This window comes from Dermacentor andersoni, chromosome 5 (genome assembly GCF_023375885.2).
Source record: "Dermacentor andersoni chromosome 5, qqDerAnde1_hic_scaffold, whole genome shotgun sequence".
Taxonomy (NCBI): domain Eukaryota; kingdom Metazoa; phylum Arthropoda; class Arachnida; order Ixodida; family Ixodidae; genus Dermacentor; species Dermacentor andersoni.
The window spans coordinates 53,522,590-53,550,163 of NC_092818.1; the positions used below are offsets into that span (position 1 = coordinate 53,522,590).

Genomic DNA, 27,574 nt, shown 5'->3' on the forward strand with positions numbered 1-27,574 from the left:
ACATGCATAAACTTAAATTTACGAGTACACTGGAAAGTTCGCAATGCCAAGTTTGGACTGCAGTGCTCAATTCAAGTTGCATTCACAATCAATTTCAAGTTGCACTCACAGGCAGAGGAAAAAATCAGCGTTAGCGGGCAATCCCTGGTCCGTGTACTTTTGTTCACGGGTTTACGTCGGCAATGTTAAGGCGGCAGTATCTGAGTGTTGCTTTTTCATGTTACCGACCACGACTTGCATGAGCTCGTCGTCTGATTCGTACGTCTCTAGCAATTGAAACAACACAGCTCTCACCCTGTGAACTGGAACTCGCAATCCACGCGATAGTTCATTTGGCAGTGTGTCATCACGCTAGAAACGTCCTCGACCCGAAAAGTGACCGTCACTGATTCTGTCGAAAAAAGAAATTGGGCTTGTTGGTGATCGTGTGCATGAGGTTTCACCGAAGTATTTTTCACATACAAAGTATTGCGGTGACCTAAGCGCTCTTTGAAGTTTCCGCGATGAATAAAAAATTGGTTTCAGGTAATTTTTAATCAAGTGTGATACTGGGTACAATGGCTTACCTTATAATATTCTACGGCCGTTGTTCTTTCATGTGACGTAATGGGTGAGCTCAATGATTAATTTTGCGCGTTTAATTGGCTCAGTTAAAAAGCAACAAAAATTTGCGTTTTCAGAATTTTTTTAATAAACATTGTTAGCGTTTCACCAAGAAATCTTTTTTACTATTTTTCTCAGTTGATATAACTTATGCTAAAGAAAATGTTTGACTACGAATGAAGTATCTTTGCGGGAAATTACTTCCGAATGTGGCAAAAAGACTTTTTTTTTTTAAGATGTTCAGACCTAAAGCAAGCATTAGGGCCCTCCAGATAAACATACTTTAAATAGGCGATCATACGCGCCAACCTTTTCATGTATAAATATTATTTCGAGCAAATTTTATTGTTCGAGTCGAGAAAAATGTTCGAATTACATTACCGATTTAACTGGTAGACACTCCCAAACTGTGTCTTCACTGCAAAACCTGTATGCGCCGCCGACTAAATTTCTGGCACACATATGCATTAGGAACATTTGCCAAACGACCGCATCCTGTGTCACTCGACATCAGTATAAATACATTGCAAACTGCGTACGTCCGTCTGTTCACCCCGTCTAATTTGGGAGGCTCGGGGCGGTCGGTTGGCAAACGCGGAATATTTTGGTAACGGATAGTGGCTAACCTAGCCGAATTCTTTCGTACGCGGAGGCAGAATAATCACACGGTCACTTCTTTGCTCCTTCTCAGTGGAATAACAACGGCGCCTGACCAGGCCCACGGACACTCACAGCAGACGATAGCCTGCAAGCTGGAAATGTCTGCTATGCCACGGTTGGGGTGGAATGTCGATGATTCAGGTTTTTCTTGCCCAAATCGTAATCTGCTGACCTGCAGTACTTGCGAAACGGTGAATCAGCGCCGTGTACAATATCTCGTGACCGGTATAACTAGCCGGTCCAGACGAGGACCTCGAAGCAGTCATGGTTTACTCTTATCACGCAAGTGTATAATTGTAAAGCTTAGATGCGGAGGCATCAACATTCACACACTGTAGACGGATACGTTACTGCCGTCTACTGGGCATAAAAAATGCATGCGCCCATATTTTATGCGTAAAGAGCTCATAAGCGCGGAAATAATTGAATTGCCGCCCGCGCGAGTTTAGCACTAAAGGCTAAACTAAACTGTGAGATTGGTTGTGGACTTCCAAAACTATTTTACTCACGTGAAACAAAATTTACTCAAATTGATATTTCTAGATCAAGAGACGAACGAATGGTGCGTATAATGACCTATTTCACGTATTTTGATCTGGCAAGCCAATGCTTAATTTATGTATGAACATCGCCGAAAACTGACTTTTTGCCAAATTCGGAAGTAAATTATCTTTAGCGTATATTATAACAACGGGGAAAAATAGGGCTGAAAACGGTGTGGCTTAAACGCTAACGACCTTTATGCATGAAATTTCTGAAAACACACGCTTTTTTCTTCTTTTTTCTTTTACTGAGCCAATAAAACGCAGAAAACTGATAAATGGGCTCACCTATTACGCCACATAAAAGAGCCACGGCAATAGACTATTCTAATATAAAATCTGCCATCGTACTTAGTTTCACATCCGACTAAAAAAATTTGCTTCCAACCAACTTCTGGTACTTCACGGTAGTTTTCGCGAAGAACCATACCACTCAAAGCCACGGTGCGATGGATGTTTCATATCTGTCTGATATGGAACATATCTGATGCTAAAAAACAAGGATGTTCCACATTCGCCTACCATAGCTTTGAGTGGTGCTGGCTAACATTCCCCGGGCTTGACCTAGTAAACATAAATACCCAAGTTAGTGGACGGATTGACAGCGGTCGCCGTAGCACATTTTGTAGTTGAACGCACACGTAATGCGAAGGCGGTGCGTTCGGCTCCCACCGGCGACAGGTTATCTTTCCGTCCACCTTCATTTCCCGCTTCTTTATTATTTTCTACATTTCCATTTAAAGCACAGCTCTGATTTTCCCGATGCTTTCTTTGGCATCATTGTCTGTTGGCTTTATATATGGTCGTGATTAACGGGGGGAAAAAAGAAAAAGAATTGACTCGCCCTCCGGGCCGGCCCCGCGAAAGTGGATGTCCAACGAAGCCGCTGAAAACCACTGCTGGAACTGTGGAGGAGGGGTGCTGTCGCGCAAGCTGCCGTCGCCGAGGCAGCTTGCGCGAGAGTAGTATTTACCGGGAAACGTTTTGCGGAGCGCTGCGTGATTCGCATTGTTGTCAGGAGCGCCTTATCATCGATGACGGGGCTTGGATGCTTGTTTTGAGCCTGTTCTTTATTAAAGCGAACGATGCGCTGTATGTTTTATGTGGGATTACGAAGAAATATATGCACTTCTCACTTCAATCGTTGAAGGTATTTCTTTTTTTTTATCGCTGAAGGGCTCTTTTTTTGTGGGTGTGGACGCGCCTCGAAAAAAATCCCGACCGATTAGAGGCTAACAGCTTTGTTGTAATACAGAGCCCCCCGGTTACCCTTCTTCTCGCATTATATATATATATATATATATATATATATATATATATATATATATCTATATATATATATATATATATATATATATATATATATATATATATATATATATATATGTGTGTGTGTGTGTGTGTGTGTGTGTGTATGTGTGTGTGGTTTCGTTAATTCAATTAGTAAGTACAAGCAATTGTCCCTATGTTGTCCTTGGTGTCTTTTTGTGGTTGGCTTATGATATGCTGAATAAAAATCAGGCCCCTGGGTTCCTTTTCTTCTCGTTCATATATATATATAGGAAAAACAATAAATATTGTCTCGCACAATTGACACAACTGGTAATAAAATCGCTTCAAGAGCTTGTCAAATGGGTGTCACAGTGCTACAGTTGACCTACCGAGGAGGGGCCGAGCCTCTCCTTAATGTAGGAGGGGGACCCCTCCCCCCCCCCCCCCCTCCCGCTGACTTTAAGCACCGCATATACTTGTGGAATTGGCGTAACCCACTTCCACCACGTTTTTTTTTTTTTTAATTTCTCAAGTAGCTGTGTTTGAAAGCAATACAATGCGATCCGGTGTTCATGCTTCCCACAATTTATATCACCAATAGCGGGCCCAAAATATGTTTTCTCACAGTGTGAACATTTCATTGCATTTTGCTCTAACGAGATTAGGAGTGCAAATGTTACACATTTAGTTTTTGTACTCTTACATTTTAAGGATTTGGAATCTTTGTTAGTAGAAGACTTTGCTTCGATGAGACGTCCTTTACGTACAAGGGTTCGAATTTCTTATTGTTCTACTTCGCGTAATGAAGAGGGTAATGGTTAACTAATTAAAATTTAATTGCTGGTTTGTTTGTGTTTTTTTTTTTGCCGGAACCACAATAGGATATCAGATGCAGTGGGGACTCCAGAATAATTTTAACCACCTAGGCTTTTTTTTAACGTACAACTAAATATATATGTACACGTGCGATTTTCCGTTTCATCCCCATCAAAATGTGACCGCCGCGGTCGGGGTCGAACCCGCGACCTGAGCAGTGCGACGCCGTAGCGACTCCCAAAGCAACGAATGCCCCCGCCCCTCCTTCCGCCTCTCTTTACAGCGATTTTCCGAAACGTGAGGCAACCGCCTGCTTTGTGGAAGCGAGCTAAGTGCTTCCTCCCCACCTCCAATTTTGCCCCTTCAGAGAGTAGAAGGTAAGTAAGCGGGGCCATTAACGTGGCAGCAAGGAGCAAGCCTTCTTTTCTCCCTTCTTTACTCAGAGACACGTGCTCCCCTGCTGTGCTGGGAGTCCGTACAGGTTCGAGTCATCTTTCAGCATCGATTGATCTGGGAACCGTTCAGTGGGTCATTCAAAATCGCGCCTTTCATCGCACAGAGTGTGTTTTATTCATGCTCCAAAAGAGGGTAGCACAAGCAGTGGCGTAGCTAGGTTGTCTGGCACCCGGGGCCCATAGGTCTTCTGTCACCCCCCCCCCCCCCCGCCCCAGCTGTAGTCGAGGAAGGCGAGGATATCGACAATTTCCGGGCTTCAGCACCAGTACAGCCGCCTTTGATACCGCGCAAGTCCCCTGGATCCCCCTCTCCTTCGCTTTCTTTCCCAGAGATCGCGAATGCAGCAGGTATTGGCGGCGAGGAGTTAGGCAGTCGCCATCTCTCGGAAGCGCCTCGCTGGCGTAGTATGAAGGATCACGCGGCGCGCTTCCTATAGGTTTTGCTTTCAGCGCTCACTGAAAACACCACGCGCGAGCTCTCCCGGACATTTCTGTAAGTACTTTCGAAGCGAGAGAAGGTTTTTACTGTCTAAATTATAATCTTGGGCTAACTGAAAGCACCGAATTGTTTACAGACGCTATCTCTTTACCGAATACGTACAGTGAACGCCACTGTGCGCGGTCGCCGCGATGGAGTCTCCCGAACCGGCTTCTTGCGTGAAAGGTAGGCAAACGCTGAGAGCAAACTATGTGAAATATGTTCTTATAGTGTTTGTACAACTAAATTGAGCATAATAGAATGAAGCCTCAATGCAGCGATCGCACGGCTTCGCAGTGACCGACTGCGCGTCTGCATGCTTGTCCGCGCACTGTTTCGCTGTCTCCGCGTGAGCGTTTTCGCACCCTGCCATGAGCTCTAGGCCGCAGAATATGAGCATTTGACAGTATACAAGCAAGCATTGTTGCGTCGGCACTATCAGAGCTGTTCAAAAATTATTTCATTGTAGAGACTTCGACGCCTACGGGGACTGTGATGTGCCGTCGCGACGATTCAATCTTTATTTTTTCTAAATTCTTGGACGTTTCAATATTATTTCTCGAGTTGCATCGCACTATATGTTTATCGGTGTTCTCAGCGTGCGATTTCCCGGTGCTGCTTTTTTTTGTAATCCAGTGCATTATTTCATAACACAAACACGACCATATGTCATGCTTTTTTTTTTATGTCGCTCCCTTTCCACTCCAGCAAACTTGCCAGTATCTATAGCATCGATAAGTTCATAGACCAAACCTTCATGACGTTAGTCGGGCAGCGGACTCGGGAGAGCGTCTCAGTGCGCGTGTTTCGAACATCGCAGACCCGGTGTCGTCCCAGAAATCTTCCTCGCGTCTGTACTTGCTGCATACCCGAGTGAGTTGTAGCCGATGACTGTTTGCCGGTTTTATGTTTCGCGAGCCAAGCTTCATGCAGCTTCTTGTCCTGCGGCTACGTATGAATAAGGCTGACACTGGGCTCCGTTGCGTACGTCCGGCACCGAGCAGTAGCCTACCATGTTGCACTCCTTCAAAGGCAGCCACTACATATTGTAGTGCTTTCTATCGTTGTAAAGGAGACACTCGAAGCGGGAAAATCTCGCCACTAAATGAGGGCTGCAGCATACGAGGGATCTTAAGCTCTCGTTTCCGGCTCGCGCTTCGGCGCTCCCGAAGCAGCCGACGCGGCCGCAAGTCCACGTGATCCCTAATAGCACGTCACGCCGACGGTGGCGCCAGCTTTTCCAGTGGTGCAGCTCGAGGCCAGTGCACGCTGTTTTTTCTGCGCCAAATAACATAGGGTGCTGCACTGATAACTTGTGATAAGCACATGTGCACATATTCTGTCAGACTGTAAGGCTTGGCAACCAATACAAATGCGGCATCGTGGCAAATACGGCTCACGTCACAAATAAAAAAATATTTTTATGAAGTTTTAATTACCAGTTTTAGCGGCAACAATGCATTTGCAAAATTGAAGGCCGACATTCATATCTTGCCCAGCAAAAACTTCACAAACATCGTCGTAGGTACTATGGCCCGCAGTATTCTGGCTGTGGGAAGCCCTGAACGAAAACGAAAATTAAATTGTGTCTCAGTGACGCTGATCTCCCCACCATATTACAAAAATGGAAAACGCCACCTGCCTCCCTGCTGCGCGGGCGCCAATGCTATGACAATTACGAGTTCTCTTTATTCGGATCAATAAAGCCTTGTTTTTATTTGCTGCTATGCATACAAACGTGATTATCCGAGCTGCGGTACCACCAAAAGATTGGGAAACGAATAGAGCACGCTTCGCGTCGATTCTTGGCGTCACCATGAAGCCCGGGCCAGCGAAACCTGTTCGTCTGCACTCGCAATGGAGAGGGTTGAGGGATCAACGCCACTGGTCCACTATTTCATATTTATTTCGCTAATGCCATACTGGGCGCCACCCGCCGTGCCAAAGTACTGTAGGTCGTAGCACCCAAAACGATTTTGTTTAAGAAATTTTTGTTGAGTTAATAATATGACTTTGAGTCCTCAATTCTGGGAATTGAAGTGCTTCCTCTAAAAGTACTAATTAAGGAATTATTAAGGATATGGTTATTACCTATCTGCCATATTTTTCGCGCTACCGAGTTCCTAGTAATCACAAAGACACATATAACTTGTTGGAGATATATCGGGAAATACCCTTACAAAATTCACGTTTTTATTTTTGTAAAATTCTGTGCAGCTGACACAGACACTGTACTTGTGACATGAAGTCAAACAACAACAACAGTTTTCTAAAACTTTCGAGGGTAGGAAGGAAAGCGTGAAAGATAACGGCAGGTTTCGCAGCGGCTTCTCGGAGCGAGCGTGAGAGGGGAAGTAAAAGGCAAGTTGAACATCGCGGCGCCCGCGACTATATACGGCCTGTCCAGTCATACGCCGCCAAACTCTTCGGCCGCACCGAGTTTGAAGACGATGCAGAGAATCCCATTCGCGACTTTTGACGACCGCACATATGCAACGTCGCTCTCAACGAACGCTTCGACGTAAACGCGAGCGCCGGGTGAGCTGGTTGAACGCCCTCTTTCTACTGCCCTTCTTCGTCTTCGCTGCGCGTTCTGAACGGAAGAGGGACCCAAGAGCCTCAACGCCTTATAACGCCTCACTGTATGTTTAGCGACGCCTGCTCCCAGCATGAACGCACGGCACGAGCGCACCACACATGAAACGTTCCGCTAAGGCGAATAGTTTAGCGACCATTTTGCGAATTAAATTTTTTAGCCCGCACATTCGTGCAATTATTTCGTGGGGTGTTGATAGACCTGCAGCCGACAATTCTGCGGCTCAACGCGTCGGGTACATGAGCTCGAGCTACTGGATACTGGAGCATTCTTTGCCATTTGTGCCCAGTCAAGCCGGCAGAAAGAGGGGTGTCTTCAGGCGTATGACACCCCCCCCCCCCCGACTGGCCCCTTGCACCCGGGGCCCACGGCCCCCCGGCCCCCCCTGTTGCTACGCCACTGGGTCCATGTATAATATTGTCTGCTTTGACACCCTTTTGCTCATCTCAACAGCTGAGTAGAGCGCGCACAAGTGATAAGGGTATTAATGGACCACTGGGAGAGAAGGGTTTGCGCCGGCGCCTGCGATTGGTCCGCTTCCCCTTGCTTCACTTGAGTTGGCTTCTTCAAGGTCGCTGCGGCGTGCAAAGGGACGCTAAGAACGCCACAAAAATGGATCCTCGCTGAAGAAAAGTTATCACAGTGACGGGGTCTCCGTGCCGAAAAGACTCGACTACATTGTCCTTTCAGAAGGAGTGCGTAACTGCAGCAACGACTGGACGACGGGAGACCGCGCACCACTCAATGCCCCGAAGCGAAACGTCAGCAACCAACCTTAACTGCTGAGCTAGAGATTATTTCGAGAAACACTTCGTTAATGATTCTTTCGGTTCGGTGTGCATGATCGGCCGTATTTCCGGTTGTACAATCAGTATGAAAAAAAATGGCCAACCCTTCCCTTACCGGAAAATGGGAGTAAGCGAAGCTTGTCCTTCGCGCACCTGACCTTCGTCACGCTTAAGTAGCCCACAGGTGACGGTACCGGATTGCTTCGGGGTCCCGCTCCCTCAGCTCCAGATCTTCTTCTCGTTGCTGTCGGATTGCCGGGGCTCGAGCGGCTCTAACGGCTGGATCGGTGCGCCGGCGGTGAGCCCTTTCACGGGTGAGTTCTCGCCGCCGCTCGTCGAAGGCTGCCCTTTTCTCAGGGAAACGCATGATGGAACGCATGATGGAACGCAGGATGGAACGCAGCAGGGAACCCGTGGCCGTTCCATGCGTTTCCCGAGACTGAACTGAACAAAAACCAAGCCGGCGGCGGCGCGCTGGACCCTTTCCTGCCCTTTCTCTCCCCGACGGAAGCGAAACGGCTTTGATTGCTTGCGCGCGTGGCGTGAGCGCGCGCCTATGCAGCCTATGCAGCTCACTAACTATTTGGAACGCTTCTAGCTGGACTGGGAACGTAAAAATTTTGTTGGGGATTGCACTTGCAGTGACCCCCCCCCCCATTTTCCACGAAATATAAACCTGCTGTAACCAACAGCTATGTTGGGACACTCGGAAGCATAGCTAAAAGCGGTCATATCACAAGCTCCAAAGCTTCAATAAAAATGGTTTTTTTTTTACGATGACTGTGTTTGATCCAACCGCACTTATTCGCACAGAAAGTTTCCATAGCGTACCACCAATGTTCGCTAAATTTGGTCTTGGTGGCGTTTATAGTTCGGCCAGGTAAGTGGGTTTTATTCCTCGCCGCTCCTTAGACAGGTTCATAACACTCCAGACTGCTTGCATGCATAATTTTTTTGCGAAAGCCCCAATGGCTCATGTATTTTGCACTTTACCTATATACACATCACCCACTACCTGGTCCTTAGAGTCTCCAAACGTAGAGCAGCTGCCTCCTTTAGTTCAGTGAGGACACCAGGCTAACCTAATATATATCGCAGGAAAAAATAAAAATGAAAACAAAATGAAGTTGAATAATTATTGGTAACGCTTCTAAAGAATTAGAAGCATTAAAATTTCTCGACACATTCCACTTAAAATTGCTTCAATTCCTTAAACTCCTTCAAGGTATAAAATACCTGAAATGCAGAGTTTTCCCATTGGGAGACCTAGCTAATAGCAGCAGCGTGATACCTTCGAACACTTGCTTACAGTTTCTTTTTAACGCTGCCATGTATTTATGATCAACACGCATTTACCATCGCACATAAACTTGGCGTATTGTTGCCCCTATGTTCGCAAAATTTGACCTCAATTGTAGCTCTAATTGTGCCAGCGCAGCCGTCCAAGTTTTACAGCACTCGTAAGTGGGACTAATGACGCTCTTGACCATGCACTTGCATGCGCATTCTATGGGAAAAAGCCCGTTTCGCCCACTCATTTGGAACATTGCCCACATGTCGCGCCCATACCATGCCCTAATATCCCCCAGATATAAACAAGATGTCCAGTTTGACTCACCGAGGACACCGGGGACACAAAGTACGCACATTGTATGACGCACGAAGACACACGGAAAAATAATTCAGTAATTATCTACAACACTCGCATTTAAAGCAGGAAAGAGAAAGTTTCGCAACGCATTGCGCTAATAAATTTTCCTACAATCATTGAATTTCAAGTCTGTATATCATGCAGCTGTTTTAGGAGTCTGCGAAACATTCCGACTAGCAGCAGTATGACACCCTGGAATGCTTCAATTAGCAACTTTTTATAAAGACTCTGATGAACCTACACAGAATAAACGTTTATCGCTCGTCACTCAGAACATTGCTTCGTAGTTGAAATAAACACTGTGCCCCGTATATTTTACCAAAGGCACCGGGAGAAAACAACTAAATGTCGTGCATAACGCATAAAAATTGGGAGAAAGCGGCTATTGGGTAACTGTTCTAAGAGCACACAAATACGAAACATCTGCCGATTTTTTTTTCCGTCCGAGAAACAATAGTGCAGCTCTTATTTAGCAAGAGGCTGAAAATGAAATTGTCGAAGTCAGAAGTGACACATCCCTTTAGAAAAAATTCAATTCGGTGTTCTTTTGGTACTGAAATGGCTCTGCACGTTCGACCAAGGTCATTTTCACGAGCATATCTACGATAAGCCGTGATTACACGATGAATTTCGACAGTTGTACCTCTAAGAGGTTTAATTGGATTTCTGATGGCGATAAGATACTGAGACTGCGACGCTATGTAGGCTGTCTGTGGACAGGGATTAAATAGATCTAGCGTTTGATAATCGAACGACTTCATGTCGTATAAGGCCCCCCGATATTTGGGCGCGGCTGATTATAATGTACTTCATCTGGACTTCTCCCCTCGCCCGCAGATTAAAACAGCAAGGTGCTTGTGTTTCCAAATACAGCTAGGTGGTGTCAAAAAAAGAAAAAGAAACAACTGGGCACGATGAAGGAGCGCAAGCGGAAATTTGTTAGGGCGGGAACTGCCCCAGCGCCACGCCTTCTCCGCAGTGCGAGTGTGTATGACGAATCCCGAACGCCGTCCGCTATAGCGCGTCCCGAAGAAGAACAAAGGCGATCCTCGCTGCCCAAGCAAGGAATGCGTAGTAGAGAAAAATGATTACTTACCTGGACGTGCGCTAAGCAAAACGAGACAGCGGGAGCCAACGTTACCTCAAGTGGACTTGTCTTTTTCAAGGCCTTGAAAAACACAAGTCCCCTTGTCGTAACGCTGGCTCCCGTTTTTACCTTGTTCTCGATTCGCTCGGCGTCTTGAATTTCCATCTCCCCCATTCCCCGTGTTTTCCCTCACTTGGACACTGTATAACGGAAATTTGTCTTGAGCTGTAGTTTTGTTGGACTTTCCGGCGTGCGGCGGAAAGTGCCGGCTTTCAAAAGTGGAGGCTGTGTCCCCGGTAAATTCACCTGCGACGGTTTCGTCTCACGTCTGAGTATTATGAGGCGGCGGTAGTGTTCTTCGTGAAAGGAGATAGCGTTGTAGGGTCTGCGTGTAGGTTAATGGCATGGGCTCGGGGTGGAACTGCTCGGCGTGACCCTCTCGCGGCTCCGGGTAGGCATGCGCTCGTGCGTAGGCGTGTGCCTGAGGACTCAAGCTCCTGAGTCCATACTGTATGTATGACGGGAGCTGGTGCGCCCCAGTCAGAAAGGGATGTGCGGCCCTGGAAATTTTGGCCTTGGAAAATTTTTGGCAGGCCGTCTGAGAGTCCGTCAGAATTATGACGCGCTCCTGCAGTGCGGTCTCGTCGCGATGGAGCAGAGGTTTCTGCGCTGTAATAAAAAAAAAAAGGTGCTTCCATTTCCTCCAGTAATCAGTGGAATCTCAATAAACAGAAATCGCTTTAACGGAAATGCAGCTTAAACGGAAAACCATCCTCACGGTTAATTGGTTTTGTATTCTTGAAATGCTCTCTGCAATGTCTCTCAGTAAATGGAGCTCTTGATAAACGGTACTCATCTCCCTGGTTCCTTGAGTTTACGTTTAAAGAGGGTCCCCTAATTGGCTGTCCTCTTCCAGCCAAAATAATCTTGAAGAATCGGACAGAAAGCGAGAGAGGCTAAAACGGGAGATGCCTAGACCAGCACCACTAATGTATCGCAGGTGGAAAGGGAAAGTCAAAAGGGAAAGTCAAAAAGAAAATGGCAGAGTGCCATATAAATTTTTTTCTTTTTAAATAACAAAATTGATAAGAGATTTACATTTTGAAAGGAAAGGAAAATTTATTGATAGAGGATGTGTGGGATTTTAGAGGTATAGGGGGATGTGAAAGGAGAGATAGGGTTCGTACCAGCATCAGCGACCACGGTTATGGGAACGGCCTGGTGGCGGGCTGTTATTTATATCTGAAGTTCTACCTTCTTAAGATAAACGTTACTTGAGCTTCAATAGTACGTGTACACCACCTTTACCCAATACAAAAAAAAAACAGTTACCATTTGCAAGCCAGGAAAGACGCCAGAACGAGAGGGGAGTGGACGCGCTGCCTTGAAGTTCCCACCCCACCCCACCGCGACGTCACAGATTTTGACGCAGTCTGCTCAGACCTAGTCAATTTTCCACCAAAAAAAGTTGGACTACATTGTGTTCTAAGAAAGCCAAAGTGTGCGGTTAGCAAGTTTCAAGAAATGTGATGCATTCAAACAGCCCCAAACGCCACGCACAAACATGTGACGCTGTTCCTTTACATTACAGCACCTTTTATTATTATATGGACACTCCAGACAAATTTCTGCCGCTGCGGTCGGCGTCATCGTGATGTTCAGTACAAAGTCCAAGGGCGATGACATCGTCACCGCGCGCCGTGTGTTGTCTGCGCGAGTGAAAACTTGCGAGGGCGAGGCGACGATGGCGGCTCAATCTCGCGCGCGCCAGGGAGGAAATCGGGAATGAAGCGCGCCGTCTTTCGTCGCGCGCAAGGCATGGGGGGGGGGGGGGGAGGTGGCGTTGTACTCCGGCGGCTGCTGGGTACGACACGGCCGTGCGCGCTCTATTTTTGAAAGCCTTCTGGGATGGAACAGAGTGCGCGCAGAGTGCTGAAAGCTTCGTGCGCGCCGCGTTTTCGTCGCTGCTGCTTTCGCGCTTCAGCGTTTTGACGACAAGTTTCTGCGGTCATCGAGCGAGATGTTATTCGCTTGTGCGCGCGCGACACCACGCTTTTTGATTTAATTAGCAAGCGAATGTTTAAAAGTTTACTCGGCCGACAAATTTACTATCGTTCCTTCGTATTTGTTACTCGTAGTTTGCTATCGCAATCGATGCTTCGCCTTTCGAGCGAAACGGCGACTTTTGCTGATGGACGACATACGCGTGCAACCACTGCAAGTCCGCTCCGAGCTAAGCGCTTAGAAGAGGTTAAATAAATGTTATAAATTTAGTATTCTGCAACGCGTTTTTATCTACTGCAACGCAACTTCTGCGACGAAGCGATGACGTGCCAGTCTGGCAAATCGGAAAGACGCGGAAACCCCTTTCCGCGCCCCCCCCCGCCCACTCTGCCCTGTACCGCGCGAACCACGTGGTCCACGCGACCTCGGACTACACAGCCTTCGCAGGATCAGTCCACTTTTCGACCACCGTCCAGCCCTCCCCGTGATAAACCAGTTTACTCGGCAAGACAGACTGAGCAGACCCAAGAGACCACGGCAAGAAACTTTAAAGAATTGTGCGCTTGAAGGCATGAATTTGTTGCACTGAGAACTTACCTATAGCCTTGGTCATTTTCACTGCACAATCCGTAAGGAAGCAAGCCGGCCAGCGGGGTATTTACAGGGACTGTACAGATGGGGCTATAAGTGAGCGCCGACGCGAGTGCTGTCCCGTGTGTAAGCTACTGGGCAATCCAGCAGGTTAACAGCGGCGGTCAGCCAAATCCGACAGGTTTCGTTTAGAAAACGTCATAAGCGCACAACAATCGTTTCAGGTACACTTCGGCTTTATTTCGACACATTTTGCTGAACGCGTTCCACTACTCACTCCAACGAGTGCCTCACGGCGTGCTTGATGAACGTATACCGTCGTGCTTTCTCGCTATATAGATAACCGATCGTCGAATACAATCAAATAGAACTCGAAGCGCAATGACCACCAGAAATAAACAGTGAAAAACGAATTAAGTTTCAAGCCCTCGAGTTCACTGACTCGCTTTCATTTGGCTTGTGAAAATCATCGCGCGCGCGCGCACACACACACACACACACACAAAATGCGCACTCTGGGGTAACCGCCGACGTTTCGTTTCGCGAATTTCCGCGGTGTACATTTTCGCTGAACGTTATTTACAGGCGCTTCACGAAGGCGCAGATGACGCCGGCTTCTAACGGGCGAACCATCCGGAGCAGGTCAGTACAGGTCAGTAGTCCTCCTGGATGTACATCTGCTCCTGTCCGAACTCCTGGTTCATGTATTCGTCGTAGTTTTTATCACCGCCTTCGGTGGGCTGCAACCAGTCAATCTCGGCTGGCAAGCGATAGCGCTTGTCGGCCATCACTATCACCACTGGCCTCACCCGGTGGTGAAAGATTCCCTGCAAAGCGATCCACAGTTTAGTGCGTATAGCGCAGTTAACAGAGAGTTTTCGAGGCCCCAAACGTTTGGGGCCCCGAAGAAATAGCGTCGAAGCCACTGCATTTGCGCGAGACGCAAACTGCGTTTGGGTTTTGCGTCTGGCGGCACCCATCGCATGGCGGCACCCATCGAAGCGACGGCTCTAACCTATCACCAAACTGGGCTTGATTCGTACGTGGTAACGCTTGAAGTTCGCAAGCTAGAAGTAACTGCGGTTATCGTTTTCTTTCAACTAGCATGCGTTATGAAGATTGATTCATTAGACGCCGCTGATTCCGAATTCGAGTCTCGATTTATTGGCTCGTAGGCCTAACACGGCTTAGCTTAGCTTTGAAGGCACGCAAAATTGGTTACTCAAAACTAAGCGCAAGTAATTGCTTGCTGCTAATAGAATAACCTATAAATTGTAATTAAACGCGGAAACACGAATGTAGAAATTACTCTTCTTATCTTAAAATAGTATATTTTATTTAATTATTTATAATAGCTTTTCTTTGACGCCGTAGTGGCGCTGCAAGCGCAAGACGCTATGCGCGAACACTAAGCCCTATTCTAAACATCTTCACTCTTGGTTGACCCAACGTTAACACCCGCAAAGCTCTTTGGAGCCCCAAACTTTTGGGGCCCCAAACTTTCGCCCCCCCCCCCTAAAATTCTGTAATAAGTGGTGTTCAAAACATTGTGTCTATACAACGTTCTTCCGGCTCCCCCATCGCTTCCGGCGGTTGCACTAAGCATAAAACATGGTCTTCGAGATTAGCTTCTGTTACCATGGGTGCAGAGAGAGTCATCGCTGAGGCGTAAATTTGGACACTAATGGGGCACTGCAAAAATGGTCGAACGCCATTGCTTATTAATGGCAAGATCGCAACTGCGGATGAGTGCATCGCCGTAGCACGATTGGTAGTGCCGTGCACGTGTAATGGGGAGCTTGTAGGGTTCGGCTACCACCGGAGACAAGTTATCTTTTCGTCCACCTTCATTTCCATTTTCTTCGTTATTTTCGACATTCCAATTCCGAAGTATGTCGGCAGCCCGTAGCTTTGTGCGTGCTGTGTGTCCTCGGCGATCGCTTTGCGTTGAGGCGATAGACAGTATGAATGTGCTTTCGCTCGCTGCTGCTGCCGCATTTCCTCACGCCAGCGTTTTGACAGCGAATGTCTGCAGTCATTGAGTGCGATGTGTTCATGTTTGCTGTGTGCGCTGACATCATGCTTATTATTAATTTAGTTAGCAAGCGAATGTTTACAAGTAGATACGGCCGATAAAAGTACTATCCTTACTTCGTATGGCTGTCTGCTAATTTGCTATCGTAATCGATGCATCGCCTTCCGGGCAAAACTGCATCTTTCTTCAGAAGCGCATTGATACACATAACATAACAGGCGAACATTATTAATAAATGAATGGGTTATTTTAGACACAGAGTTCCATACCGTACGATAACACAAACGACAATGTCTTGTTATTAAAGGCCCGAGCTGGTTGCCCAAGGACAAAAATCTAACGAAGCTTGCGTTCGCAATAATATAAGACACGTGTCTGCTACAGCAAAAATTGGGGTACAACTCAGCACATCCGAATGGAATGTGAAGGGTTTCACCCAGCGAGACCCGTAGTTAACGTACACTTTCCAGCACCACTGAATTAAAGTAGATGGAAGCATTAGCCAGTGAGCAGTCGAGATAAACAAGAGAAGTTTAAATTATTTTTGCAAAAAAATCGGAAAGAGATTTGATAGTACCGTATCTGTTATAGGCTTAAGTACCGGTACCAGCTAGATGTACAAGCTTTAAGGAATAGAAAAAAAAAGATTAATGCGACCTAGACAAAATGCTACACTGAAAATCATGTATAGCATACCTGATTAACTTATGCAGTCTACGTTAATATTTGCTAGCGTCCCGTTTCAAAGAGAATGCCAATAAATAATAATAATATTCATCATCATCATTATCATCATCATCGTTCATCAACCATGGGAATGATGCATAGTACATGAATTTGTCTCATGTTCGGGTTTGTTGCTCCCAGCGTACATGTGGCTTTGTTTACTCTGCTTTATCTGGCCTTTATTGCTCGAAATCTCGAAGCAATCCCCCCTTTTTCTGTGTGTGTAAACGCAGAAGGCGATTTGACTCTGCGCACATGCATAAGCACTGTGAGGTGTTGCATTTTTAATAGGATATTTTGTCGGATATGATCCGCTTGCCCAGTTGCAAAGCCACAATGCCATGCGAAGCCAGTAGGACGAAGACTGCACAAATACGTTTACTAACCATCATTCCCATGCAGGCTAAAGCGATATATGCTTACAGCTCCCTTAGAAACTAGCGCCAGAGTTCCCCTGTAGTAATCTTTGCAGGAATCTCGTAAGATTTTAGGAACCGCGGCACAGCTAGATTATCTCAACTCCAAAATGACAGCCATTTACACCGCCGCACGAGTGGAAAAAGGAGGCGAACATATGCGGGCATTTCATTCCACGACGATTTTGCGTACATGACCATTCTGACACATGCGTGGCTCATGTTTTCACGCTTTTATCACTTGCACCCTGTAGAAACTAACAAGGTGTAAAAGTAATAGCGCTTACGTCACCTGTTTGCTGATTGCATCCGGACTTTTTGATTAGGGTTCTTTTTTTTTTTTTTTTTTTTTTTACAGCAGCAACAGTGTCCGGCCGACAGCATGATTTCGGTACGGCTATAAGTGCATTCACCAGGGCACCACCAGAACTGTACACTTAAATCTTCGTACAAGAACGCGTTCGGCTGGTTGAATAGTGCAGTACAATAGTCCAGTGTGCGTGCGTTCAAACATACACGACAGCGGTGAATGACTTACAGGGAAGCTGAGCCTGCGAGTGGTGCGAGGCACGTACATGGGTCCGACCAGGTACTCCTGCGTCTCGCTATCGATAGCGACGCCCTGGATCAGAATGGCGTCGTGGATGTCGGGCGTCAGTATGAACTTGGTCGCTATCTCCAGGTTGGGCATCAGGAACGAGTCCAAGCGGCGCTGGATCTTCTCAAGCGGCCATGTCTGTGCAAGTCGAAGTAAGTGAACTAAATGCGTTGCGCAGTAACCGTGACGCAACGGCTTCAAATCGTTATAAAATAGCATAAAAACACCGGGAGACGGGAGGCACAGTCGAGTTCTGAAGCGTTTTTCAAGTGTGAACCGTGCCGTCCGAATAGTAATATATATCTTGTGACGTCACAGTAAGGGCTGACTTTTATTGAGCCCGAGAGACGCGGCGAAGGACCCTCGACACAGTCCACTTTGATGATGCGCGCACAGGCGTGATGAAGGTTAAGGTCACACACATGATGATGATGATAACACATACACTTTAAGCTTAATCGGGAATTTAAGCAATTCCTGGTTTCTTAGATAAACCGGCAGTAGTCGCAATGAAAGAAGGCGACCAGTCATTCTACAAGAAGCTGTGTCCTTCATTTCATGAGTGCTATTCTGCACTGCTAAGTTTGGGCGGCACGATTCCAGCTACTGGAAATAAGGAAGCAAATGTTCTGGCCTGGGCTGGTAGGGCTTCAGTCCGAGCAATATTGTAAATCCATTATATGCTCCTGAACTTTCTGTCATTATCTATACGGGGGATAGGCATAGACGGCATCCGATGACTGCATAGCTCCTATAGTAGGTTCTGACAAATCACTTCTGCGAAATGTCATCACCAGGCCCCGACCTTATTAACAATAAAATACTCCGCAATCTAGACGAAAACTCTGTCACAGCCATCACGGCGTACTTCAATCATTGCTTTGACACTGGCACTCTGTCTACTTCGTGGAAAGGTGCCAGGGTAATTTTTATCCCAAAGCCAAACAAACCACTCAACACTTCTAATCTCAGGCCTATATCACTAACCTCTTGTCTAGGTAAAACACTCGAATACGTCATCCTCAACCGACTCAGTAAATACATGCAAGACAACAATCTTTATCCATCAGAAATGGTAGGTTTTCGAAAATCTCTCTCATGCCAAGATATCATGCTTCGAATGAAGCATGACATCATTACACCCAATAGCAGTCTAGATACGCAAGCAATTCTCAGTCTGGACCTCCATGGAGCCTTTAATAACGTTTCACATTCCGCCATCCTCAGAGAGCTTAATCTCATTGGGGTTGGCGGAAAGACATATGACTAGATATGTACCTTCTTATCTAACCGTACCGCAACGATACACATAGGCACAGAGCAATCCCTTTCGTACGCTTTAGGTAGCTACGGCACGCCCCAAGACTCAGTGCTGTCGCCTTTTCTTTTCAATCTTTCTATGATGCCGATGGCGCAAGCATTGCGGTCTATTCCCGATCTCAAGTTTTCACTCTACGCCGATGACATCACTCTTTGGACGACTGGCGGCTCCGATGGAGAGATTCAAGACACTCTACAGGCCGCAGCCGACGCCGTCGTGGCTCATGCCGGGGCTATGAATCTCACTTGCTCCCCTCAAAAATCCGAGCTGCTACTTCTGCCATTACACCGGGGGGCCGGAAAACACGTCTAGTATACAGGCCATCCTAAATCACATCCCCGTTACTAGAGTGGACAGGCTCCGGGTGCTCGGTTTACACATTCAAAGCAACTGGCTCAACACATATACCCTACATACACTCCACACCACAGTCGATCACACCCTGCGCCTTCTAGGGCGAGTCTCCAATAAACATGGCGGACTAAAGGAGGCCGAAATTCTCCGCTTGATCCAGGCCTTCTTTATCAGTAAGATTACATTCGCAACACCATATCTACATTTCCTTAAATCAGAATCAGATGAGATCGACACTGTTTTACGCAAAATATATAAATTCGCTCTGGGGGTCCCCATACGTACCTCCACTGAAAGGCTAATGCTTACTGGAACTTTCAACACACTTACTGAACTCACAGAAGCCCACCTCACATCCCAATATAGCAGACTTTCTAACACCGCAACAGGTCGACACATTCTACAAACTCTTTCTATCACTCCGGCACCCATCATCCAGACTAAATACACCATTCCACATCACATACACGAGAACCTCTGCTCCCCCCCATCTCCTAAAAACATGCACCCTGTGCACCACAAACAGCGCAGGAGGCAGCGAGCAAAGGCTCTCCAAAAACAATTCTCCACCTCAAAAGACGTGCTCTATGCTGATGCCGCCGATTATGGGAACAGAAATCATTACGCAATATCAGTCATTAACTCTCACGGCCAGGTCGCTGCGGCCGCCTCCATTCCTGGGTCTTCCTCGGAGGAGGTGGAGGAAGCGGCCATAGCCCTGACCCTCACAATCCCAAATTCATCAGTTATCGTTAGAGACTCCAAAGCAGCCATACATAACTTCGGAGCGGGTAGGGTCTCTAAGCCAGCCCTTTCTCTCCTCTTGGCCCATCCTCTCCATCAAGCTGTGGCATTACTCTGGACTCCCGCGCATGCGGGCCTTGCCGGAAACGAGGCGGCTCATGCCAGTGCCCGAGGATTTACAGTCCGGCCTCAGGCATCAGATGTGTCGGACCTCGCCACGGACGAGGCGCCGTTTACAGTGCAGGATCGACTTATTACTTACCACGACATCTGCACACACTACCGATTAGACCGCTTAACCTTTCCACAACTCATGGGCAAATCCCCGCGTAGGTGTGAAGTTCTGTGGCGACAGCTGCAGACGGGCACCTTTCCGTCCCCTTATCTCCTCCACCGCATTCATCCCGCCATTTACCTTTCTCCCTCTTGTAAATTCTGTGTCGCTCCCAAAGCAGACTTAAACCACATCATGTGGGGGTGCCCTAAGCACCCCCTTCCCCCTTTCCTCAGGCAATTAATATCTAGTGAGGAGCAGATGGGAGGCTGCCTTGCGCAGCTCCAGGCCCGATCTTCAGGAGGCCATCCTGGAGTGGGCTGAGAGGATAAAGGAGGCCTACTTCAAGTAGTTCCTCCCCCACCCTCTATTCCATTGCACCCTTCCCTTTAAAGAGGGATAAATAAAGTTTTTCATCATCATCATCATCATCATCATCATCATCATCGTCATCATCATCATCTGCGAAATCTCGCAAGGCGGAGGAAATGTCACGGAAGGGGAAAATTGGTCACCCACCTGTATGTATCACGAAGCTACAAAGAAAGCCGATACGCGTTTCTCCTAGAGAATCCGGGAGCAGGACGAAATTTTTTCCTCAACTGAGACGCTTTCTTTCTGAGAAACCCATGTGGGTTTCCTTCGTAGCTCAGTGCTACACTCGGGTGGTCGAGAATTTTCCCTTTCGATGTAGGATTCTCTATCTCAGAAAACATAGTATACTTGTAGGACAGAGTGCTTGCCCGGGTGCTACAGTCACAGCCAGCACCCCCCAAATCCTTTGGTGCGTGGCCTCATCCAAGGGTCCATCGAGCTGCGCTAGAACTACGTATTATATTATAGGGCATATCTTTTGCCGGATAACACAATTCCACTCCGGATAACACTGTTCTTCAAAGAATACGTCTCAATAATAATGTTGCGGTATCCCACTTGCCTGGTACTTGGGATGCGTTTGAAGAACCAAGAGTCCTATATTTCTCGCAATGTACGCCCAGATGTCGTAAAGAAAACTCGGTGCGTTTGTGAAGATTCCTATAGCTTCAATCACTCGCTCTCTTGGTATCATATAGGCCTGAAATAAAGAAAAAAAGAGCGGGTTGAAAATTATGGGATGTTTCGTGAACGTTGTCTTTATGGGGCTCGCGACACTCAAGATTACGAGGGGCGCTACAGGAGTGAGGGAGGTTTACAAGCTGCAATGCAATTATTAGGTTCATGAGTGCATCAATGGGAACGTTCTTTTTTCCTTTCCTTTCTTTTTTTTCTGTGGGGAGAGAAAGGGGGAGCGCTAATGTGTGCTTGAAATTCTGCTGGTTAATGTATGTCATGTTGCTAGTTATTACCTTATGCACAAAACCCTTCGTATTGTATATTTTAGGCCAGAATTAAATACTTGGAAATAAAAACAACCCTGATTGTTCTGTTTAATGTGTAAGCTGGTACTTTGTTAATGTCATCTAGCCTGGTAGTTGGATACTGATAGCTGATAAATGGTATTGGGCCGAGCAAGTTAACCAGCTAGGGCGTTGCAGTGAACTGTACCCGCCTTCTAATCATTCCCCATTACTCAGTTCTCATTTAACACTTTCTCGTTTTGCTTGTGCTAGAGAAGTTTCTCACGAAGCTAACTTCTGTAAACTTCTATGTAATCGTTTACAAACTTCAAAACACGGTACATCAAGCAAAGTTACGTAGCTTATTCTAAGCACGCTGCTCGGACGCAGGTAAAGAAAAATTACTAATAAAGAAAGTTTACTTGGTGAGTAACAAAGGTGACGTTAGACAAGAACGAACTCATTCCAACCTTAGCGTGCGAGTAATTTTCCTCCTTGGTGTTGTAAATCAATATCTTGTTTTTTTACTTCGGTCTCGACATCAAGTGACATGTCCGGGCCATACCTGCCAACTCTCCCGATTTGTCCAGGGACTCCCGAATTCTTACCAGTCCTGTCAATTGTACGAACACGGTCCTAAACCTCCCAAAAAACTGACCCAATCCCACCGCGAGAAAAACAAAACAAAACGCGTCATGCAGCCCAGCCACATCGTGATTACCAGTACGCGCTTGATAGCTAGACGAAGTACGCTTTAAGACCAAGCCTTTTGTGTGTAGGCAGCGTAGCCCTTACTTCGTTTATGATCGTGATAGGCGCGAAGGAATTCGCGTGACACAAAGGTCTATGTGTTGCATTATGACCGATTTTCTTAAGTTAGCTTCTCCGTCATACAGTGTTGCTGTGCGATGACGAATATTAAAGTGTGTCAAGCTGCCAATGTTTTGCGACATAGTGCATGTTCTTTAATTATACACGCAGGCACGCGCCGTTTCGGGTCACAGTACGAGCCCCGAGACGTCTAGTAACTCTACTGGCCGCCATTCATATACGTTGCTGCAGTGCAGGAAACATGGTAGAATTTTTTTTTTTTTGACGTCGCCTGCCCCCCCCCCCTTCCCCCTTTTTCTGCGTGGTTCAGCTCCCCATCAACGAAGTACTCAGGTTGGCAGGTATACATCTCTAAGTTTAGCGCGGGCAGAGCGCAATATAAGATATGGCAACAGTCTCTCAATAGCCCCATCGCTTGCTGAGGTATCGATAGTTATGACGCGCTTATACGGATACGGCGTGTGCAACGAATGACCCATGAAGTGGGCAATACTTTTCTAACACCCATAGCATGCCGGCAGGTAACGAAGATAAATCTTTCTTTCGCTCCATAGTGTCTATATTCTGGTTGTATTTGCTTCAAAGCGCAACCCCATGGCTCAAAACGTGGTGTTATAGCCAATCCACATTTGCCTGCTCTAAAATGCGTGATCCTAAATCCTTCAGTATGGAGTGGCAGGCACAGCTCGTAAGCGGCGGTTATTCTTGCACAGTTAGATGCTAGAAAAGCTTTACGACGTGCTATCTATTTTGCAAAATGGCCTATTTATGATCTGCAATATGAATTTACAAAAAAGGTATGCACATTAGAAAAAAAATCACCACCCTTTTACTACTGTGAAGAGGGGTGCAAGCCAAGCTCGAGACGTTGTCATAACGCTTCGACTTCGCGCTCCCTCACGGTGAGGTGCGCACGTCGACAACGAGCCCTTTCTCGAGCGAGTTCCCGGCGGCGTTCATCCAGCGCCGCCTGTTCTTCGGCAGAACGCACGACGCGTGCCCGCTCCCGTTCCTTCAACGCAGCCTGCTCTTCGGCAGAACGAATCAAGCGCGGCCTCCCCATCTGGCTGCCGGGCCTGAATAGACGGAAGACGGCGGGCGCGAGGCGAGCGAACACGCGATAACATCCTTTCCCTCCTCCGAAGGGAGGGGAGGCCTGTGATTGGCTCGCGCCCTGCGCTGCGTCTACTTCTTCGTGCGTATAAAACCCCACTTTAAAGGTGACGTTTGACGAACCGACAGTGGCTGAATGGGTTAGCGTGGTGGTCTCGTCACCGCGAGGTCAGTGGCTCGACTCCGCAGCCCGACAAGCAATTTTTATTTTCTCGCGGCTTAGATTTTTCCGTACGGCGACACCGACGCCGACACGAGTGAGGCAATACAAGGTTCGCCTGAAAAAGTGGCGAGATATTGCTGACCATGCATATGTGTGTGCTCGAGCGGAGAGAGAGGGCCATACACGCCACCCATGTATAGTGCATCATAAATATCTCGCTGAATGTGGATGCCTACATTATTCCGCCGTAGATCAAGCTTTCACCATCACGGCGTTCCCAGGTGTGCCTCCCTAAGGTCCCTGAATAAAACTTAGAGGTAGCGACATACTTGTATTTTGTCGCCGCCGCTGCTGCGAGGAGCCTGAGAGGAGGCAGGAGGTCTGCGACTCTTGATTGAGCGCCATCACGTGGTATTTCCCGCGCCCTTTTCTCTATTTTTCCTTTATTTTCGCGTCTCGGCGTACTCGCCACCATGACAGTGGGCCGTCGACTTTTGAAGAACTCAGTTTTTGTTTGTTTTACGTTAGGGATTACTTTTAAGAGCACTGGAGGTGCAAACGTGTACGAACGGAGCTTTTTTTGCCTTGTTGACGGGTTACGGAGCTCAGGCATGGGTAAACGTATGCACGGGTGCTACTCCCGGTGCTCGTTTAGATTTGTTTTCCTGATCGTGCTATCGTCAACACGTGTAAGAACCTATGGAGTACGTAGGCTGTGTTTTGTCATATATCGTGCTAGAAACGTAACACGTGTTTTTGTTGTAGTACTTTTGTAGTGCGTAGCTTTGTCAGCCCATGCTTTTGCTAGGCTCTGCAAGTATATTGTGAGGGGACAAGCTGTTCACTACCAGCGCAAATGATTGACTATTGTGAGTAGGCTTTCTCCGCTTCGCCGCCTCGGCAGGATAAAGTGGTGCACGAGTTTGTCGGCTCATATTGACTTGGAACTGCGTGAAGGGGGAAGTGCTCATTGATGGAAACCATTTCTCTGAGTAACTTTCGTCCCTGCATACGCTTTGTTAAGAAATCAAGTACAGGTTTCACTGTGATGGTTGCGCTTGAAAACCAATGGCACCAGTTTGTCATAAAAGCGTAGGACCAGTTTCACTACCGTAAAGACATGGCAGCGTCATGACGAACCGACGAGAATAGCTGAGATGCTCCGCGTTGATCGCGCACGTTTGTAGATATATGACGCTCGCGTTATTCAGGCGCATAGGTCACGCGCCTTGCGTTCGGTCATCGTGGTACTAAGATGATTAAATTATGAAGCTGCGCAAGCTGCACACACAGCAATCGATTGGGTACACGCACGTACACACGTACGCACTTCGAGCAGCGCAAACGGATCCAAGTCGTTGAATCGGTAGTTACATAGTGCTGCACACCTGTACCTTTGGCGTGTACCAGCGAAACGTTCATCACCGCCCTTTCACGATGGGCAAGGGTCTTTAGAAAGCCAAATAAAGAATTAGATCAATGCAATAGAAATGACTCGCGAAGCGGATTGATCTGTGCAAAGCCGCGATAGTGTTCTTGCCTACGAGTGCAATGCATGGCAGTGGACAACATAACACTCAAACAAAGCTCTGGCATTTAGTATACATTATTGGCGAGACAGAATTCTGATTTTTGTGCTAGCACTCTACATTAAAAGGAATTTGTCCACCAAACTAGGCTCAAGAGCCTTCTTCTAACTGGAAGCTGGCAGCCAAACCGAAGCTAGAAAGCGTGCAGTTACGCGCTGAGAAAGCACAAAAGACATCTGCTTTGGGCAGTTTCATAGCGTCCCATCATCGCTGCTAGTAGAGCACACAATAGTCAAGTCTTAACTGCGGTAAAAATTCATGCGCAAACACCCCACAATAATTTTTGATGTCTCCCCTCGTGTAACTCTATGGGTGGCTTGCGAGCGAACGGCCCAACTGCGAGGGCGAGCTACGCGAGAGAAAGAGCGAGCTGCGAGAAGGCCAGCTGAAGGAGAGGCCGGGCGAGGAGGAATGTCGCTACCTTTAAGTTTTGTCAAAGTCCTTCCATGGTTTTGTCCAGGGACCTTACGCCCCCCACCCTTACACTGTTAGCTCACTGTACAACACCAACCAAGCAAAACGCCTAGTGATGAACCCCCGTGTACGAGAACGTTCCTCCACTCAACACTGCGTCTCGCCTCAACTGGTGAGGAGGAGGATTTATGGGCATCAGCCATGAAAGGGGGCGGTAACAAATAGTCATCTAGCCTGCTTGAGCTAATCAGGTATGCTATAGACACCTTTCATACTAGCCATTTTTTTATGCATCGCCCTAATATTTTCTTTCTCTTCCTCAAAGCCTCTCTATCTGGTACCGCTACCTATGCCTGCAACGGATCCGGTGGTAGCAATCTCTTCCCTGCTCTATTTGCACCAATACTTAAACCTGTGTTTTCACTTCTTTCTTCCCATTCTTGTAAATCTCCATGGTCTTTTTTCTTTCCGTTCATTGCACCCAATTCGACATCTCTGTTTCTTTCACTTTCTCACTACTAATGAAGCAGACGGAGACGCCGCCCCTCGACAGAAGTGCTTACTACGCTTCACCGACACTCCATGGAAATTCTTGAGAAGCGCAGCGTCCTTTTTAGCCGAAGGGCAGCGCTGCACTCGACTCAGCGGCGTGTAGGCCCAGCTTCGAGTCGTGGCTCGCTTACAATGCGAGAACTGGGTTCCACTATGAGAGCACAAGTTGCGTTCGGCGTGTCCAGCTGCCAAGAAAGTTTGGGACCGATTTGCAGCGGCACTCACGCGCCCCTCTCCGCCTCTCCGACCTTCAAAGCGAGTCGCGTGTAAGCTAACCACCCCGTACACACCACGCACAAAACCAACTATTGAAGAGGAAGAGAGCGCGTGCTTACGTTGACCTGCGTCTCGGCAACGACTCGCGTGATCGAAGGCTCTTCGGTGACGAGGCCGAGGTCGCCGATGCATGCAGGCGCGGGCACGTAGTCGACGAAGTAGCCCTCGTTGAAGAAGAACAGCGTCGACGCCGAGTTGGGCAGCGCCCCGTCGCCAACCTCCTCGTACTCGCCCTCTATCTGCAGAGATAACCGATCCATAGGCCTCTATCGTGACGATCGCGGTGATATCCACAGAGCGCGACGGGTTTAATTGGGGAACTAGCGCGCAGGCAGGGAGCCTGTGCTCGTGGTTTTCTTAAAACTCAGCAACAGCTGTATATTTACGAAGTGTGTTCCGTCTAATACAGTGTGAAATTCTCAAGGGCGGTCGATACACGTAAAAAAATGTATGTCTGATGCAAACAGGAAGTAGGTAATGCACGTTGCATGGTGCTGCAAGCAAGCGCTTAAACCCCTTTTCAATAGTATACTGCAGAAAAGATTATGCGTTCCAGCAGCATAACGTACATAGTTCGGATGCGTCCATGTGCCCTTGTGGGGGGAAAAAAGCGTCTGTAAAGAAAGCAACTGATTGTTCATATCGTACGCCCTCGGAAGTACTATGAAACTGCGCCCTGTGCAAGCAACCATTATGTGACATAGTTTCTAGGCGTATCAGCACACCTTCACTTTTGTTTCACTACGCTCAAGGCGCAAGAAACGTCTCCGATTTTTCGCAGTTTACCGATCGATAGTTCATTTTCTTTTTGTCGTAAGAAAATATTCTCGACGCTGCATCGCCCTTTGTCAATATAAGATTGGTGCCACCATGCATTTACAGCTCACGATTCATGCATACCTTCAATATGCCTGAATAGGTCAGTATGATATCATTCTCTTCCTTCCTCTCCACGATGACTTCGGTTGGAGCAAAGGACACCGGTTTGATCTTGATCTAAAGGACAAAGGTTGTGAACAGGAAATTTGAGCGTAATTGCGAAAGCACTGAGAACGGACAGACCTCGGTCTCTTGGTGTAGAGTTTATTTAAAACAAATGCCACAGCCTAGCCGCGTTTACTCACCGCTAGAAATTGCCGAATGCTGTCCGAGTTGATCCACGGAATGACCCGGAGCATGGCGATCGGTTTGTAGCTGGTGGGCAAGCTACATGCCTCGGACAGGATGTACATGCGCCGGTCCTTGACAGCCTGCGTGAAAGATGGAGGAGGTGGAAAACGCTTGAGCA

The 27,574-nt window shown here is 47.4% G+C and overlaps 1 protein-coding gene across 1 annotated transcript in view; it reads right to left on the minus strand.

The window, feature by feature from the left end:
- Window positions 1-13,761: 13,761 nt before the first annotated feature.
- The window catches only part of LOC129384650 (sperm-specific sodium:proton exchanger-like), a 28,447-nt gene continuing 14,634 nt past the window's right edge, over window positions 13,762-27,574 (minus strand). Inside the window, exons 8-13 of the mRNA XM_055070242.2 lie at window positions 27,411-27,536; window positions 27,187-27,282; window positions 26,346-26,525; window positions 20,949-21,086; window positions 17,259-17,456; window positions 13,762-14,370 (exon numbers count right to left, since the gene is read on the minus strand). Coding sequence (XP_054926217.1) covers window positions 14,197-14,370; window positions 17,259-17,456; window positions 20,949-21,086; window positions 26,346-26,525; window positions 27,187-27,282; window positions 27,411-27,536 — 912 coding nt within the window. The 3' untranslated portion in view covers window positions 13,762-14,196. The remainder of the gene's footprint in view (window positions 14,371-17,258; window positions 17,457-20,948; window positions 21,087-26,345; window positions 26,526-27,186; window positions 27,283-27,410; window positions 27,537-27,574) is intronic.